Below are 19,479 nucleotides of genomic sequence, written 5' to 3' on the forward strand. Positions count from 1 at the left end.
GAGATGCTGTCGGGTTAATGCTCCAAGTGGCTCCAGGAACATGACGCATGCTGCAGGAGAGGCCAGTTTTAAGGAGATGTTTCACTAAATTAGTAGCTTATTAACTCTGTGGCATTAAAATCATAGTTTTAGCTAAATAAGTAACCATATTTGTAGGGCTGCAACTAACAATCACTTTAGTAAATCGATTAATCAAATGATAAAAATCTACAGACTTTTCATTTAGCCACTTTTTATGCAGTATTAAAAATACACTAAAAGATGCAAATAAACAAATTATTCAGTTCCTTTTTGAAATAAGAAAATTAAGATTTTATTGCCTAAAATGAAAAAAAAAAAAAAAAACATATCTTTAGTAAATTTCAACCAGATGAAGCTAAACCTGCCATCTGAGGACTTACCAATTAGTTAACGATTATTTCAAGTCGATCAATCACGGTTAATCCGATTAATTGTTTCAGCCCTACATATTTATGTGTTTTTGTATGAGTTCAGCTGATTATTTCCTTCTTTGCTAACCCAGAGCCCAACCTACTGAGCGGCACAGCCCACAGCGTCAACAAGAGAGGCGTGAAAAGGCGAGACCTGGACGTGGAGGAGCTGAGGGAGATCCTTTCTCCTCTCCTGCCCTTCATTCGGACGGAGCACATCCTGCCTCCCAACAGCGACGTCCTCGCCGACGCCGTCAGTACTCCTCCTCTACTTCTGTTAGCATTTTAAATGGGACCTTATTAAGCAAAACTCACATTTTGAATGTTTTCATACTTCCATTTGGGTTTCTACTAATTCTAAAAACACGCTAAAGGCTTAAAATTCTCGTTTTTTGGCAATAAGTTGATGTTGTTTAGTGTCTGAACAGAGAGCTGTTTAAAAAACCTTCTGATTGTTGAGTCAGTCAAATCAGCAGGCACTACCAGTCACCTAGCAACCTCAGCAATGCCCAGCCTGTTGCCTAGCAACCCAAAGTAGAGCTCTAGCACGTTTGGTCAGCTGGTTGTACTGCTGTATGTGCTGTACAATGGCTGCTGGAAAAGAGAAGTGTCTTGTTGTTGACTTAACCAGAAACCACTTGCTACATCTTGTTGGTTGTGCAGGAGGCTCCACATCTGCTTTTTAAAAATATAGGGTTGCGTAATTTTGCATCTGTTTCGAGCCATTTTTACATGAGAGTGTAATAAACGTTCACTTGAGCAGCTTATTTGGATAAGTGACAAGAGGCCCTAAAACTGCTCAAAATAGAACAAGCTGACTACAGTCTCATTGTGTAAGAATGATTTTGTGCAAAAAAGATGTAATAAAAAGGTTTTATATAGCTCGTAAATCTGTCCTTACCTGTTCAAGGAAGCATAATAAATCACCCTTAAACACTGTGAGCTTCACCGGTTTATCTCTGTTCACAGCTGAAGAGGGGTTTGATCAGCACCCCTCCGTCAGACATGCTGCCCACGGCCGAGGGGGGCAAGGCCAACGCCTGGCTGCGGCAGAAGAATGCAGGGATCTACGTCCGTCCGCGCCTCTTCTCTCCTTATGTGGAGGAAGCCAAGGTGAGACTGGCAAATACTTTTCCTCAGCACTGTGGGGTTTGGTTTTTACCAAGAGTCTCATTATCAGGATGGAAATTCATTTTTTATTTTTTTGGGTCCATTTGGAAATTTTCATTACGACCTGTCGGCCTTCCCGGTCTATGAATATTAATGGACACGTCTGCAGAGCAGTGAGCGGCGTTATTAAGAGAGCTGTCAGTCAGGTGGAACAGATCAGGAAAATCTACAACCCATCCTTGACTCTGTTAGTTTCAGGGCTGCAACTAGCAATTATTTTTAGTAATCAGTGATTCCGACGATTAATCTATTAATTAGATTGGAAGATGCAAATAAACAAATGTTTCCTTTTTAAAATAGTAAAAGCATTTGTAGCAAAGGATGCATCTGTAACTAAAAAATACTCCTAACATCAACATGTGAGAAGGAGATTTTTTTGGGGGGTTTTTTGTACACATTTTGAAACTATCCCACTTGAGGAGTTCTGGGTAGAACATAAGGAGGGTTTTTTTCTTAAATGCAAAATGTTTATATTTTTGTACAGTTTTGGTTTAATTACTGCTGAGTGTGTTGTTCTTTCAGCATTTGGCCTTTCTTCAAGTCTCTATACTCTAATAAATAATTATCAACCAATTTAGTAAATGATTAATCACGATTACTACGATTAATCATTTCAGTTATTTTCTCTTTTGTGTTTTTTTTTTTTTTTTACATGATTTCAGTCTGTGCTTGATGAGATGATGGTGGAGCAGACGGACCTGGTGCGTCTGAGACTGGTGCGGATGTCCAACGTCCCGGACACACTCTACATGGTGAACAATGCCGTGCCTCAGTGCTGTCACATGATCAACCACCAGCAAATGGCGGGCAGCTCCAGCACGGCTCCCTCTGTCGTGGCCAATGAAATACCAGGTAGAGAAACAAATGACAGAATGAGTTAATAAATAAATGAACGAACATCAGGTAGAAAAGTAGCAGCTTCATTGTTGGAATCTCTGCTCTGTGGTTCTTCTAGTGCCTCCTCTGTCTGTGGTGAAGGATATGATCCGCAGGCTGCATGAGCTGAGGCACACGGAGCAGGTCCAGCGAGCCTACGCCCTGAACTGTGGCGAGGGAGCCACGGTCAGCTATGAGCTGCAGCTGAGGGTGCTGAGGGAGTTCGGCCTTGCAGATGGAGCCACAGAGCTGCTGCAGGTAAAGAGGAGGATCAAATCGCTTTAAAGGGGCGGTATCGTGTAAAATCAATTCCTTTGACCTTTACATCATCTTATAATGTTATTCCCTCATCAAAAACATATATGTGAAATCCTTCAGTCTCCCATGACAACCATTTAGTTTTGGCCTTAGAGAGGAACTTGCCCACTCAGCTCCTTCAGACTAGCCAGCAGCAATTAGCAAACACCTGGTGGAACTGCATGTCTGCATTGCTCATAATAGGAACTACTTCTCAGTCCAGCAGTCCTAAGAACAGTTCAAAACTGTATAATGGAGGAGTATTGCCCAGTTTCAAGGCGACAGATTTCAAAGTCAATTTTTTGTAAAGTTATACAACTGAAGGTAACATAGGTACTTGATTGTGCTATAAAATGGAACTATGTGGCTGGAAAATATGTAATACCACCTCTTTAAGAAAATGTTTCTGTCCTTCTGCAAGAAACGATTATTTTACTCATCGATTATTCTGACATTTAATCGAGTAATTGAATAAAAAATATTGGCATAGTTGGCAGATTTTTTATTTCAGCTCATTTTATGCAATAGTAAAAATACATATAACATGAAAATAATATAATTTCTTTTGTAAGTAAGAAAATAAATATTTTATTGCCTAAAATGCAAAAACGTGGCATTCCTTTAGTTTATGCTTGATCATTTTTAGCTGCATATGCAACAAAAAAAAACTTTTCGCTGTTTAAAACATATTTACAGGCAGTTTTTTAAATCTTAAATGCAAGATGTATATATTTGTTTGTACGGCTTTGGCTTAATTACTTCTCTTTGTTGTGTTTTTAGTATCTGTATGCTCCAATTAGCGATTAATCGATTACTAAATTAGTTGATAATTATCTCGTGATCAATAACAATTAATCTGATTAACTGTGTTATCCCTGATCTTGTTTGCTTTGTTTTGCTTTCAGAACCCATCCAAGTTCTTCCCAGATGAGCGTTTTGGAGACGAGAGTCCGATTCTGGCCCTGCGTCAAGTGGGCCGTTGCCGTGTCAACAGCAGTCCGGCTATGGACAGCATGATAACGGACCTGGAAGGAGTGGCAGGCTTCCACCCTCCGCTGCCTCCTCCACCTCCTCCCTACCACCCTCCCGCCACGCCCAGCCATGCCCAGCTCAAAGGGGGCTGGCGACCCCGGGTTCCCATGCCGACCCCGACCCGCTCCTTCTCCTACCCCTGCAACCGGACCCTGATCCAGCGCCACGCTGCTTCCAAACATGGCGGTTCGGAGTACTCCTCGGCGCCCAGATCCCAGCCTCCAGACTGCACCAACCCCCAGGCTATGGGCCGACCTCTGCTGTCAGACCAGCAGGCGGTAAGTGAAGCGTGAAATAAAGCTCCAACTAACAGTAATCACTTATTCTGACGATTAATCGATGAATCAAATACAAAAATGGGCACATTCTGCAGATTTTTCATTTAATCACTTTAGCTCTATCCTCCAGTTAATAATTGATCGATTTCTAAATTAGCTAATGATTATTTTAATAATCTATTAATTGTTTTAGACCTAGTTTTGGGTAGAACATATTTGCAGATTAATTATTTTTTTTATGTCTTAAATACAAAATGTTATATTTTGTACAGTTTTGGCTTGATTACAGCTCTGACTGCATTGTTCTTTCAGAAAATGTTTTTTTTGTCTGTATTCTCCAGTTAACGTTTAATCAATTCCTAAATTAGTTGACAATTATTTGATTAATCAGATTAATTGTTTCAGACCTAGTTATGGGTAGAACATATTTGCAGATGAATGATTTTTTTTTATATCTTAAAGGCAAAATTTATATATTTTGTACGTTTTAATTAATGGCCTTTGTTTAAAATCTGTATTCTCCCTTTAATCAATGACTATATTAGTTGACCATTGTTTCATTAATTGATTAATCATTGATGAATCCAGTTAATCGTTTCTGTCCTAGCGTGAAGCCTCTTGTTTTTGCATCTCATGCTCCAGTTGAGGAGTTTCCTTTGACCCTTTCATGTTGTGTCTGCTTCCTGATCAGATGGGGGCGGAGCCTATGATGAGGGAGTTCATGCCGGACATCGCGCTCGGCGTCTCGGTCATGTCTCTGAGGGAGCAGCACATGGCCGACATGGACGGCGAAGGCCCTCACAGCCCCATGGGCCCTTCAGGCCACCACCTGTCCTGCTCTGCTGCGCGCTTCAGCCACGGTTACGGCCCTGGACACGGCCACTCCTGCAAGAGGCACGCTCCAGAACCCAAGCTGGAGGCCCAAGCGGAGTTCCCCGACCTGTACGACTTCTCCTGCAGACCCGCTACCCCGACCTCCGCCCACCCTCTGCCCGCTTTCACAGGACCAGACCTCTACAGCCACAGCTGCACGCAGTCCGGCTCCTACCCTCCTCCTTACGTTTCTGACTGCCAGAGCCACGGCCACCTGCAGGGACGGACCGCCCCGGACCCGCTGCGACTGGACGTCCTCAGCTTAAAATCCCAGAGACACGACGGCGTTCTCTCCAGTCCGTCCGGACCGCAGCCGAGGACGGGTCCGTTCCCAAAGGGGCGGCCGAACGAGACGGACCTCACCCACGGTTTGGGTCATCTACGCTCCCCCAGTGGGAACATGGACGGCTACGAGGACAGACCCAGAGACACTCCAGAGGAGATGGTTCTGGGCGGAGACCCGTCGGGTCCGGTTCCGCTCCAGCAGTCTCACAGGAACAGTGTAGGCGAAGAACTCCTCAGAGACCGCAGATCGCCCAGCAAACCGGACTACCCCTATAAGAAATCTGCACTTTAACCCCAGTTCAGGAGGCGGGGTTGAGTTGGAAAAAGGGAAAAATGCGATGAGCACTAAGTGTGTGTGTGTGTGTGTGTGTGTGTGTGTGTGTGTGTGTGCGTGTGTGCGTGCGTGCGCGTGTGTGTGTGAGTACAAGAGTCAGAGAAAAGGGTTGTAGCTAGCGCTGGGCGATTATTTTTCATATCCAATTTTAAGAAAGTTTAGTTTACTTGCCTACACTTCAAAGAACAAAATAAATATTTTAAAAAGTGATTTATTTCAATATTTCAGGCTATGGTTTTTTTTTTTTATTTAATTATCAGAAAATAGTAACAATATTAGCAGAAAAACAATCTTAAAATTACAAAACGTTCCTTTAATGAGAGAAAATCTTGACCAGCTTAGTTTGTGTATTCTTTTTTCGAAATACACAATCATTTCAAAGTCCTGCTACTGATAACAATTTGATGGTGAAGATTATTTCTATTATCTGTGACACTTACCAACACTGCAAAAATTTATCTTACCAAGTAGTTTCTAGTACAAATATCTTAGTTCACTTTAAATTATACAAAATCAACTTAAATGTAAGTTTTCAGCAAGACGTAGGAGCTTGATTTAAATTATTACTTAAAATTGATTTAAAAAGTACTATAAACGTACTGAGATTATTAAACAATTTTCCGGTGATATAAGTCAAATAATCTGCCAGTGGAGCTAGCACTTTTTCCTCAGTAGTAAGGAAGTATTGACTTAAAACAAGCTGCTATATCTTACTGAAAAGTTACTTGTGAGTTATTTTTATTATGTCAAGTGTAATAAGATATTTACTCTAGATACTAGACCAAAATTACTGGGTAAGAAGTTGTAATTTTGCAGTATTGGTAAGTATTAAGAGTCTGTTTCAAAGAGAACTACACAAAATGAACTGGTTTTCTAATTAAAACAATTTTAAGATGTTTTTCTGCTAATATTGTGACTGTAATCTTATAATAAGTCAAACATTCTTGTAGCCTGAGCCTGATACTACGTCATATAACTCAGAGTGCTCATATATAATCCACTTTTATTTCAAAACAAACATTTGCTGTCGAGCTGTAAAACACGCTAGTCAAACAAGATGGCGGCTTTGGGCGCGCTGACGTCTAAACTATCCAAAGAGCGCATTGGTAATGAAAGTTGATTTAAAAAAAAATTAATCTTGAAGACCTTAGTTAATTAATCGCCCAGTTCTCGCTGTAGCTGCCGGTGTCTTCTGTCCTACCTCTACAGCGCTGCGCTCTCATCACACAGACTTTAGACAGGAAGCCGCTCTGCTCCCGTTAGAGGATTTCCGCTAATATCCTCTCGACTTTGGTCAGCTGGAGGTCTGCAGGAGACACTCCAATCAGCGGAAACATTTAATCTGAGTTTATGTAACAAGTAACAGCGGCACACGGACTCGGAGGAAGTGATGCAACAAAACCGTAGAGTTATAAGATAGATCCGCTCTGCTGGGTTCTCCTTTTCTTCATGTAGCATTTCTGACGACACGTCCTCATCCCGTTCATCTCTGACAGGAAGTAAACTGCAAAAAACGCAACATCACCAAGTAATTTTTGGTCTAGTTTTTACCGCAAATATCTTAGTACACTTGAAATAAGACAAAAACTAACTTACAAATAACTTTTAGGCAAGATATATGACCTTAGTTTAAGCTAATTTATTAACATCCATTAAAAAAGTAATAGATCCATTGGGAGATTATGTAACGACATTTTTCCAATGTTTTAAGTGAGACAAGTGGGATTTTTGATAAGTTTATGCTACCATTCACTCCTTTTTAAACGTATTACAAAAATGATGACATTATGCTTCATGCTGAATTTTTTTTTGTATTTATTCAAAAAAAATAAAAAATAAGTAAATTAATTAATCCCCCACTGAAATTAGTTCTTTTGATTCAATTTAAAAATACTTCATTGATGCAAAAAGGGAAATTAAATGTTGTAACTCATCAATTCAAATTAAAAGTATTGAGCTACTCAATAACTATATCTTACTAGAAAGTTATTTCTAAGTTAGTTTTGTCTTTTTTCAATCATATTAAGATGCACTAGATAAAAAAATACTTAAAATATTTTGTGTATTTGGAGTATAGCTCATTAGAAATGAGTGATAAAAATGAAGGGAACTAAGATGATCGTTTTGCAGCAAACAAAACTGTAGGAACCTTCAGCCAATCAGAGAGGCTTATCGGAACTCTTCAGCCAATCAGAGAGGCTGATTGGAATCTTTTAGCCAATTAGAAGCAAGTCAGGTGATATGAAATCTCTGTGCTACAGATTAGAGTCCGAGGTGTTGTTTAGCATTAAGTAACCACATTTAAAGCCTTAACAAGCGCTTCAAACGGCATTTATTCACATAAAAACATTTCCATTGTTTCACTTTGACTCTCTCTAGGTTTGATTTATTCATTTCTGCATTTTCCTTTCACATTTCAAAAAAAAAAAAAAAAAAGTCCACATGTATATACCAGGACTTTTGCAAACATCATTAGCGCTGGATGCACATGCAGTGTTGATAACTGTTAAATATGTAGTTGGAGACCAGCTGCAGCTGTAGCTCCGAACTTCTCATTTCTTACAGAAAGGCGACAAAAAAACAAACAAAAAAAAAACGCTGCATCTCAAACTGAAATGTAACCGACGGTAACGCAAAGTCGGCCCGTGCTGGCTCAGGTCTCCAACGAGGAATTGTGTACATATTGATTTGAGTCCAAAACATTCAGATCCCTTGTGTTTTTTTTTAATAGTTTGTCACATTTTGGTGGTTGTTGAAGGTCTGTGTGTTTTTACTGTAGTGAACAACACTGTGTGCTCGTCTTTGTCAAGAAACTCTCACTGAGAATGTGTGCTATAAAACAAAAAGATTGTGTTTAAGGACGTTTTTCATAAATGTTATGCATTAAGGACATTTTTTTTAGCTGTAGATGATGTGAGGATGTTTCCTCTCTGCTTTGCATTGATAGAGCTGCCAAGCAGAAAAGTATTTTCTTTTTTTTCCAGCAAGTTGCTTCATGGGGAAAAAATGCAAAACTCCGGATTCTTCCCCGTCTTCATGTTTGGTAGCTTTTAATAATTATTTTTCCAGGCCAGTGTTCCACTGAGTCCCGGTCGTTGTTTTGCTCTGTGCTGTAGAGGAGTCAGTGCCTTTTATTGGAGGAGTGACTTTGATGTCTATGCAAGCTCTTTTCTACCAGCTTACCAGCATGCATCAGATAGTAATTTGGAAACCCATGTAGCTTGTTTTGTGTACAGTGTTATTTAGCAGCTTTTTAAAAAGAAAAATAACGAAAAAATCTACCATCAGATGGATATGTGTTGAATTGTAACAGGTACATTGTACTTGTATGCTATTGTTAGATACCTTGTTTGTAGATTAATAAGTTGCATTTAGTTTCACTGAATCTATTTTTCTACTGTTGCCTCAGAAGGTGCATCACAGTGGTCAACTTCTCAAAATAAACACTTTAATATGACTGGGCTGTGTTTTTGTTCTTGTTTCACCATTAAAATGTTCAGTTCTGTCCAAGGAAATGTGAAAATCTGGGAAAGTTTACCTAGAGAAATGCATGTTTTGGGTTATTGTCATTTTTCAGGTACAGTTCTACTTCACCTTTAATCTTTTTACAAATAATTTCATACTTCTGTCAAATATCCTCTATGTGGCGGGTTTTCTACTCTTCCTTGAACAGATTAGGATTGGTTTATACAATCCAAACAGTCTGAAACAGCAGTCGATGCTCCACAAAAAGCCGTTTCATTAGCTGTGTTTTCTTTTTATTGGCTTCAATCGTCTTATGAACTTGTGACAATTTCTGTTGAATAAACTATAAATTAAATGCACCAGCAGTCTGGAGTTCGCCTAACATTTGAGGTTTAAACAAGCAAAATGCTGAGTAATCATGAGAGGGGAAAAATGTGGGAATTTCTTAATTTAATTTAACAAATTTCTATAAATTGAATTTATCAGTACTGTTGAATCTGATAAAATGTCCACATCCTTCTTAAAGTAACAGTAACACCATTATATTAAGAAGGAAATGCATGCAGAGCAAATTCTTTCTTTGCAGTTTATGGAAGAGTTGAGAGCGCAGAGCAGCTTCTTGTCTCAGCTTGTCTGATCGCTGCAGGTCGGAAGCTCCTGCAGATGTGTCCGCATCTCCCTCAGCATCTCTGCACTCCCTGCAGTCTTCTCTCTGCTCTATTGTTTTGGCCTTTAACAAGACTCTCTGCACTTCCTCGTTAGTTTGTTTGCAAGACGAATTCCTGTTTTCAGCTTCCTGCGGAACATAAAAACATCTGATGAAACATCGACTCAAACACTCAGCAGTGATCAAATCCATCTGAAGAGCTTTTTCTAGTCTGATTATTACTCTGAGGAGTAGGAGGTACAAGATAACAAAAACAAGTTATCTCAGCCCACAGCTCCACCTGGTGGCAAACTGGGGTGTAGACGTAAAAGTTCTGTTTTAAGTTGGAATGCCTGTTTGCTTCTTCGCCAATTTACATTAAATCTGCAGTAAGCAACTTTTGTGAAAAAAAAATGAAAGTAATAAAATAAATAATAAATAAAAAAGGCTAATCTGCCTTCTCCCAGTCCTCCTAGTGCTTACTAGAAACAATCAGAGTCAGGAGGCGAGTCTTAGCGATTGTCAATTCCCTATTGCTCTCTGCTACCACTGCAGCTTTTCCCTGTCAGCAAATCTTGTCTTGCTAATGCTAGTTAGCATAGCTAACGATGACGGCGGATAAATGGCGGTTTTTCTGTTAAAGTTATTTCTCCATTATTTGCGTATTTAACAATGAGTATGGGACATTGATTGACAGCGCTAAGCCCCTCCTCCTGGTTCTGATTGGTTGTTTTTGACTATTTTTTTCAAACAACTCAATCTTTTCACAGATTATCTGTCACTTAAACTGTCACAACATGGTGGCAGTTTTAACAAGTATGTTTAAAAATTTATTTTATAAAAGTTATATACTGCACCTTTACGGCTGCTGAATGTAACTTACAAAATTATGTTTGTTTGTTTTTACATATCTGTTAAAACTGTCACCATCTTGTGACAGTTTATTAAGTGACAGATACTCTGTGAAAAGACTGAGTAATTTAAAGAAATGCACCACTCCCAGTCAAAAACAACCAATCAGAATCAGGAGGAGGCTCTTCATTACTGAATCAGATAGGTTTATGGGTGTTGGTTCCACAGAAAAGGAACATAATTACTGAAATATCTGCCTCTGGTTCTTCTTTTAGAAACTCCAACAACCCATAAACCTGCAGATCTGCAGATTTCTGATTACCTGTGAAAGAGCTTTACCAGTGAGGAGATTTTTAAACTATTCAGTATTTACAAGAGACAGTAAAGGGAAGACAGGATTGCAGAAATACGGATTCCCCTTTTTACTTCTCATTATTACTCTCACTGCCTGCAGATTTTTGAAGAAGCAGAAAGATTTTTTCAGATTTTTGGTGCGACATTCTGTAAAATAAAGAATGACAAGACTCCATTAAGAATGTGCAGTTAAAAGAAGGAAATCGTGAAAACCTGATTGAAATTAGATTCAAACATCTTCTGTCTTGTTTAATGTGAAAAAGCAGAAACTTTACACTCCATAATTAAGTTTAACCTATTTGATTAATAAACTGGACTTCACTGCAGCTTGTAAGCTGAATGAATTACATTCATGAATGTAATTGACTTTTAATCTGTCTACATATCTGGTTTAAATTTACTGTTTATTTTTTGGTGCCTTGAAATTATATTCTGAAACTAAATTGTACATATTAATTTACTAAACATATCTAAACTACAAACTAGTTGGGTTAGGATCTAATTTACATGTTTAAAAAAAACTATTTTTTTAGTGTGAAACGTAGAAAGATTTAATTTAAATCTAAAGCTAAACGTTTTTTATCTATTTTATTTTTTTCAAACACATCGGCAATGACCTAGTTTTCCAGCAGGTGGCGTTATTGTTCCAAGACAGCTCTTAAAGTGATTCGCTATGTTCCACAACTGCTTTTATTGAGTCACAAACTAAATATTTTACCGCTAACTGTCTCTGTTGCGTTTGTTTACGTTTTCAAAAAGCAGATAAACAAAAATATGTTGACTCTATAATGGGATTATTTGGGGTATGTTTTTATTTTATGGCATAAGTATGTTGATAAGATCTGAGAAAGGCAACCGTTACAGTACAGGGAGATTATGTAAACTCATAGAGGTTTTATTTCTGAGCTGTCAGTAAACGCAGCAGAAGGTCCCAGTTTTGTTTTTATTTTTTATTTTTAACACAAGTAAAAGTAAAAAGTAGTCGTCCAAGAAGTTACTCAAGAGTAAAAAAGTATTTGGTAAAAAGTTAACATAAAGTTAAGTGGAAATTTTGGTATTTTACGGACCAAAATGAAAATAATTCATATAAGTGTAAAAGAAATCTGGTAAAATAAAGTCTTTCAAAATCAGTTTCTTTCAATAAAAGACTTATGAAATTTTAACAAAAACTGCAGGTGTGTGTCTGTGTCTGGTGAATTTTTGGTTAAAACATGTTTATTTTTCATCCAGTGGGTAGAAAATCCAGAATTTTTGCTCAAGTAAGAAACACTAAATAATAAAATTATTCAACTAAAAGTAAAAAAATACAGGGTAGTAAAAATACTCATGAATTTTTTTATTTTTCAAAACATTTACTCAAGTAAATGTAACTGAGTAAATTGTAACTAGTTACTACCCAACTCTGCTTTATGGACATGAAACTTGGCAAAAAAAAAAAAAAAAGACCAGGTTGGCGTTAGAAATATGACAGAGGAGTCTTTCTATCTATGAAACCAAACAACATATTTTCAAACTAAAGGGAATGGTTTGGTATTATTGGAGCAGGAGGACCCGGGATGTGTGCGGTCAGCTCCCAGGGTTTTGTCATTTCCGTGGCGTCAGTGAAGGCAGCAGCAGGACCCAGGGTGTGTGCAGTCAGGCAAGCTGACAGAGGGAGACAGGGAGAGGGAAACACGGGGAACATCTGTGCCTGGTTCAGCCGTGTCCGTCTTCGGTCTCCTCGGGTCTCTCTGCGGTGGTCGGACCGGATCATGGACCGGTCTCTGAGCTAGTTCCCGAGGAAAACACGGACCGACCCCCGTAGCTAAACCTGCAGGTTGGTTAGCTGTGCGATCCTCCCTAACTGGTCTAATCAGTTAGTTGATCCGCAGGTTAACAGCTGGCTGACGGCTGTGTGATCTTCTCACACAACGAGGACGAGCATCTGAGGTTCGGATGAGCGGGTTTCAGCGTGGGGAAGCAGCTAGCTTCAGTTAGCTTCTCAGAGTCACAGCAGCTAGCCTGCTAGCGTTAGCCGTTAGCAGCGGAGGGAATGAGCGTGCGCGCGCGCGTGCCCAGACACCCAGCATATAAAAGCAGAAAGCTCCTCCTGCGTGGGTCAGGAGTGTTAGGTCCACTCCTCCCGGGACTGATTGTTGGTGTTTATCCCCGCCCGTGTGGTTGGTTGGCTGGCCGCTGACTTCCTGCCCCGTCCCCGCAGGTGGAGCCTCCATCATCTTCCCCATCATCCCCGCCAGTTCCCCCCAGAGGAGCCCGAGCAGCGCTGCGACGATGCAGACCTTCCTGAGGGGCCGCCGGGTGGGCTACTGGCTCAGCGAGAAGAAGATGAAGAAGCTGAACTTCCAGGCCTTCGCGGATCTCTGCAGGTTGGTGGTTCTGTTCGGATGGTTTGGGTCTGGTACCGGGTGGTGGGGCAGGAGGCTGGAAGCAAGAGGTTTGTTTTACTGAGAAGTCTGGAAATCTTCTGGTTCGTCTCAGCTTCACACATGGTGGCACATGGTGCTGCTTCATTTTATACTTTTTACAGTGTTTATTATTATTATTAATGTATATTTTTTTTACACATGGTGGAATTTTATTTATTAAATTAATTATCTTTATTTTTTATTTTTACATGTAGTGATTTTTTTTTCATTTTTCAATTATTTTTATTTTTTTTTACATAGTGGTGTTTTATTTATTACATTTTTTACAGGGGGGGGAGTTTTGTTTACTTAGTTCATTTTTTCAAACGTGGCGATTTATTTTTTATTTATTTACTTCGTGTATAAATAAATGAATTTTGTTTATTTTTCTTTACACACAATGGTGTTTTAAACTTTTAGCTGCCACCAAAGCAAACTAATTCTAAGAATAACCCCAAACCTTCTGCTTTTATGGCCTTTCTTACAATAAACCTATAACGTTTTCTTTAATTTCCACTCTTGTGAAGTTGTATTTTAATCATTTTCCATCTAAATGCCTGCAGATTGAAGTCAGCCCTGACTCTATGAGGAAATCCTCACGCTTTATTTTCCATTTAATCCCTCCCAAAGCTTTTCCATCTTCACTTGTGACTCACTCCGGTTCTCCTGTTATATTTACAGCCACGTCTCTGATTTGTAAACGGTTCCAACGTTGCAGCTTGGAGTTAAATCCATTATTTAAACTGCAGTATTCTGAAAGTCAGAAGGTAATATCCAGAGGGAAGCAACAGGAGGAGAGTTTCTTGTCAAGGCTTGATTCCTGTTCGTTGTTAACGGACTCTGTCTTTCTGGAGCGTTTCCACCAGTAACAGTGTGTGCACTGGTACAAAGAGCGCTGTGATTTTCTTAGATAAGTTCATCTGATTGTCAGTTCTCTGTATGCAGCTTGTTGGAATAAGGAAGGGCTGCCGTGGGGGAGGGCAACGCCTCCATTATCTTATGTCGCAAACATGGCTGAAGGGTTTTTGCTGCATATCTGGGCTGCAGGATTCCTAAAAACGACATTTGGCATGTGAAGCGGTCGGTATTTTTCTCCGCCGGTGATGCTCCCTGAGTAGGTCGCAGGTCGGGAGTGTTGAGTGTATTCTCCCCTTTCCTTCGGCTGCGGTGTTGACCTGATTGAACCAGCTCAGATTATCTGAACGTAATCCAACAAAAACATTTTTAATCTCCTCATAAAACGCCCCACAAACACCTTCTGCCTTCATCCAAATCCCCCCTGCAGCGCTGAGGAGCAACTATTACATTTACCTGAATAACTTTCTGGGAAAATTTTACTTTTAGGAGTATTTACACTATATTTTTAAATCTTGGATAAATTATTATGAAATATTGCTACACACTCCTGCAGTTTTACTTTGAAAGAATCTGATTTAGAAAAAACTGTTTCTTTTGCCTGATTTTGTCATTTATACAAATTGTTTTGGATTTTGGCCTTTAAAATTCCAAAAAATTTCCACATAACGTTATATCTGTTTGATTATTTAAATTTTAAATATGAAATGTTTGATGTTTAGATCAGTTACTCAATACTTCAGTTTTTATCAAATACTCACAGTCTCATAATAACTAGTTACTTTTACTCAAGTAAAATATCTGGATACTCGACCCGCTGAGAGTAACTTCACTAAATGAAGAACCAAAATTCACACAAACCTGCAGTCTTTGATAAAGTTTCCTAAGTCTTATTTAGAAAGAAAACGATTTTGAAAATTGTTTGTTTTGCCTAATTTTATTTTGTATTTCTGTTAGCTATATAAATTATTTTAATTTTGGTGCTTAAGTTACCAAAATTTCCACCTAACTTTATATTTTTCTCCATCTTATGATGTAATTTTGAAATATTAAAGGTTTTGATCTGTTACTCTCAATACTTGTTTCCTTTCTTACCAAATACTTTAACTCTTACTTGACTAATTTCTTCTACTTGAGTAAAAATATAAAGCTACAATTTTAATCTAATCTTCTCAATGCTTTCCTTGGACACAGACTGAACAATGTTAGAAATTAGCTAGCTCTAAACCTCGATTTGTTTTGCTTGCATCAGGTTTTGCCTCTTTTGACCTACAAACTGTGTTTAAAATGTTTCTGTCGCCAGTTTAACTGCCGCCTCTCACTGAAACTGTTCTTCAGGTTCTGTCTGAACTGAGAAAGTTAAGCAACAACTTATCTGTAGGAGGAAGGAAATGATTCAACTGATAACAATCTAATGTGTTTGGATATCTGCAGTAGAGTCAGTTTTTTTTTTTTTTTTTTTTAAATCACAGGAAGATATTCTAGTTTTGGCTCGGTCTTGTCTTCGTCTTTTCTGGGTCCTGTCTGTTGCAGCTGCAGATGAATCCTGCAGGTCAGGAGCAGCTGCCTGCTTTCTGTCTGCAGTGTTCGCTGCAGATCCGACAGCCTTCGGCACAGTCGAGTCTGAATGTTTGATTAAAATGTTTCTAATCTTGACAAGGTCGCTGCGTTCTGCTTTAACAGGGTTGATGAGATTAAACTGGGTCAAACCCGCACACGTTAAATCACGACAGCGACTGCAGGATGTAAACATTTAAACTTGTTTCTGTCAATAAAACACCAGATCACTGCAGGCGGTTACAAGGTACGCCGTTGTCCTCGCGCAAGGTTGAGGTTTGAGTAAATACAGAGTTCAGTTTTCAAGTCAATATTCCATTTATTAAACAGAAAATGTTTCCTTGTACTGCAAAAACACAAAATTTTACCAAATATTTTGGCCTAGTTTTTGAGCCGATATGTTAGTGCACTTAAAATAAAGCAAAACCAACTTAAAAGTCACTTTTCAGGAAGTTATGCGAGACTGTTTTTTGCGAATAATTTCTTAATATTAATTTAAAAAAGTGCTTGTTCTACTGTCAGATTATTTCATTTATAACAAGGGGAAAATGTCTTTTAATAAAATAATTTGCCAGTAGAACTAGTATTTTTTTAATTAGCAATAAGGAATTAATTACATAAAACAAACTCTTATAACTTGCTGAAAAGTGACTTGAAAGTTAGTTTTGTCTTATTTTAAGTGCCGTAACATATTAGTTACTTGGTAAAGTAAAGTTTACCAAGTAAGGTAAAGTTTTACAGTGTGTGTAATAAGTATTTAAACCAGATATGAAACCTCTGGCTCATAATAATCTTTAGCTTAAAATAAGGAATGAACAAAAGTTTAAATATATATATATATATATATATATATAATTTAAGAAATGCAGTTCAGCAGATTTTTTATATTTATAAATACGAATGACACTAAAAAGTGCCTGTCATGTTTTATATATTTTATTTTTTCTTATTAAATTGAAAACTTTGTGCTTTCTAAACATTTTCTAAAATATTTAAAGATATTTTGTGATGTGCCCATCCAAATAAAATGTTGGTTCTGCACAAATAATGCATTTCCTACTTTAAATTTTAATCAAAAATTGTCTTTTTCCAAAAAATAACTTGTTGGGTCTAAATAAGTTTAATCAAAAATGGTTCTTTGGATGGCTGTGAGAAAGTTTTAGCCAAGTCTTCTTTGAAGAATTGTTTTAATTCAGCCATGTTGGAAAATGTTCCAGCGTGAACGCCTTTCTGTGTTGGAAAAAATAAAATAAAAAATTCACAGTTGTGGTGTTTCCCTTAATAAAAGAAACACAATTAAAATCACATGTGAGTAAGTTTACTTTGTCTCTAAAATATGATCCTCCAACTGCTTCCTGTTGTTTTCTTCTTCATGGTTTTTACCAGTAGTAATGTCCAGTTGCTCATGTGACTAATGTGATGCAAAAAAAGTGTTTCCAGTAGTTGCAAGATAAACTAATTTCAATAGGGCCACAAAAAACTCTGCATTCTAGTGCCAAAGCTTTTGATCATAGATATATATTTTTTAATTGCTGTGTTTCCATTAAGCAAATTTAATTTTGAAATGTCAAATTTTGTAGTTATATGGTCAATGGAAATGCACCTCAGAAGATGCTTTTTAAACTCTTTAGCCTACTTCGTGTTGTCAGACAGGTTCTGCTGTGGTGATTATTTCAATCTCAAGTAACCTGGATGTGGAACCGAACTCTTCTTTTCAAAATAAAATGTAGTTAATCACAGACACTTCATAATTTAAAAGCGGGGGAACAAATTTTTCACATGTAGCCATGTTGGTTTTAATAAACTAAATAATCTTTTTGGTTGATATTAAAACGTGTTTGATGATCTGAAACGTTGATATGACGGAAAAAACAAAACGGAAGAAATGCTTTTCTCCCGGTTCCTCCAGATTTTCTCCCTCTCTCTCTCTTTAACAATGCATCAGAGCGAAGTGATCTCCATATCTGAGATGGGTTGAAACTGAGGCTCCATTCACTACATGAAACCCGCCAGCTGCAGGATTAAATATCTGCATTGTTGCAAAGCTGTGAATGGCCACGCTGCTGTTACCATGGCGCTGTAAATCAAGCTGGACCGGCTTGTACCAAGGCTTAGCCCGTTTTCGGTTCCTCTCACCTGCAAATGTGTGAGCTACGGATACAAGTTATCAATTAATGAGTTGATGTAAAGTTGATTGATCAACTAACAATTAATTAATAGGCAACAATTTTCTTAAAAACTTGTGTTTCCTCTTGAATCAAGAGGAACGACCGTCTTTCTATCAGAAAAACTGTACTCAAGGAAAAGTAGCACTACTTTAACAAACAGCACTGCTTCTCTGTAATCACATCTTCGTCTTCGGAGAAAAAAGTCATTTTTGATTAAAAGTTGACGCTTCTCCGCTTTTAAAGTGAAACTTAAGGAGCTCGTTGTGTGCTTATATTTAAAACAGAACCACATGAAGTGCAATTTGCATCCCATACCGGACTCTGTTTGGACCGTAATGCTTACCGTTCTGTAGCGATGGATCCAGCAACACCGATGCGTCGGCGCATGCGTCAAGCCCATAGACCAAAACCCGTGTCGGTGCGCGTATTGGTTTCAGCAAGTCATGTGACCGATGCAGGAACTGTTTCGAAATGACATTAACGCGCCAAACTGTGTTGCGAATCAGTCAATCTGTCAAAAGCATTTGCCAAACGTATTCTTAACCTTTTACAGTATCAACTATGGAGCAGCCTCAAAGGAAAGGTTTCTGCAGTGTGGGACCATTTTGATCTTATATTGGAAAATAAATTTGTTTTAATTTTTGTTGTTTCATCTGGTTCTTGTCAGTTTTTACTTGATCTATCTGAATCCAAATTCAGCTGAAACTGACTCAGTTTACTTTCATATTATGTTCTGCAGGTTAAGTGTCGCACATGTTTGACTAAACTGTCTTATTTAAATAAATCCACCTCCTCAATGTTGAGGCATTATGAGGCCAGGCATGAGAATGAAGTCCCAGATACACCTAGAATAAACTCAGATATACAGCCATTCTACGAATTACTCAGTTGCTTTTTATAAATTATTTCATATACAGTGAACCCTCGCTATAACGCGGTTCACCTTTCACGGTATCGCTGCTTCGCAGATTTTTTGTGCAGTCTTTTTTTTCACAGCGTTCTGCGTCCTGATTGGCCGTATGATTGGTAAAAAACAGTCTCTGTGCTTCTTCTCCACCTGAGTGCCAATAACGTTACGGTATTTAATACAGATTGGCCATTCAGGAGATGAAAACTGAAACTTTGAATACCTGCTGAAAAAAAACTGTAGCCAGAGGCAACGCAAAACCCGACCGGAGGCTTGATGAGATCCGTCGCTCTGCCGTAGATACAGCTGTGAATCTCACAAATCAGGTTGGAGGAGAAGCTTTAATGTCATAACTCCGGATCACATTAAGGCCCGATTGATGCACACGCACATCCGCTGATCTGAAAACAGATTGGTTTCAATGTATTTAATTATGCTGTGTAATAACTGTAAAACAATAAAGGTAACTACTTCACGGATTTCGCATATCACGGGTTATTTTCGGAACCCAACCCCTAAGAAAAACAAGGGTTCGCTGTAAATATAGTGTTTACTTCATTTTTTTCTACAGCAGGAGAAGTTTTGTCAAAAAAAAAAAAAACATAACAGGCTAAATTTCAAAATGTTGTAAAAACTTTTTTTTTTTTAAATAAAAATCTGTGGGGGGGGGAAACAGTCCACAAGTATCCTCATT

At 38.4% G+C, this 19,479-nt stretch overlaps 2 protein-coding genes across 3 annotated transcripts in view; both read left to right on the forward strand.

Moving 5' to 3' along the window:
- The window catches only part of btbd7 (BTB domain containing 7), a 36,898-nt gene extending 27,865 nt beyond the window's left edge, over positions 1-9,033 (forward strand). The window contains exons 6-11 of the mRNA XM_015004774.2: positions 524-684; positions 1,401-1,544; positions 2,264-2,453; positions 2,557-2,735; positions 3,680-4,084; positions 4,776-9,033. Coding sequence (XP_014860260.2) covers positions 524-684; positions 1,401-1,544; positions 2,264-2,453; positions 2,557-2,735; positions 3,680-4,084; positions 4,776-5,534 — 1,838 coding nt within the window. The 3' untranslated portion in view covers positions 5,535-9,033. The remainder of the gene's footprint in view (positions 1-523; positions 685-1,400; positions 1,545-2,263; positions 2,454-2,556; positions 2,736-3,679; positions 4,085-4,775) is intronic.
- Positions 9,034-12,075: 3,042 nt separating this feature from the next.
- itpk1b (inositol-tetrakisphosphate 1-kinase b) overlaps positions 12,076-19,479 on the forward strand; it is a 43,214-nt gene continuing 35,810 nt past the window's right edge. The window contains exons 1-2 of one of the 2 annotated variants that reach the window (XM_088002772.1): positions 12,076-12,709; positions 13,094-13,259. In XM_088002772.1, coding sequence (XP_087858898.1) covers positions 13,165-13,259 — 95 coding nt within the window. In that variant the 5' untranslated portion in view covers positions 12,076-12,709; positions 13,094-13,164. The remainder of the gene's footprint in view (positions 12,710-13,093; positions 13,260-19,479) is intronic. The other variant, XM_088002773.1, reaches the window with a different exon arrangement.

The sequence above is a fragment of the Poecilia mexicana genome, unplaced genomic scaffold (genome assembly GCF_051168715.1).
Source record: "Poecilia mexicana isolate PSO_F unplaced genomic scaffold, ASM5116871v1 scaffold_22, whole genome shotgun sequence".
Classification (NCBI taxonomy): Eukaryota; Metazoa; Chordata; class Actinopteri; order Cyprinodontiformes; family Poeciliidae; genus Poecilia; species Poecilia mexicana.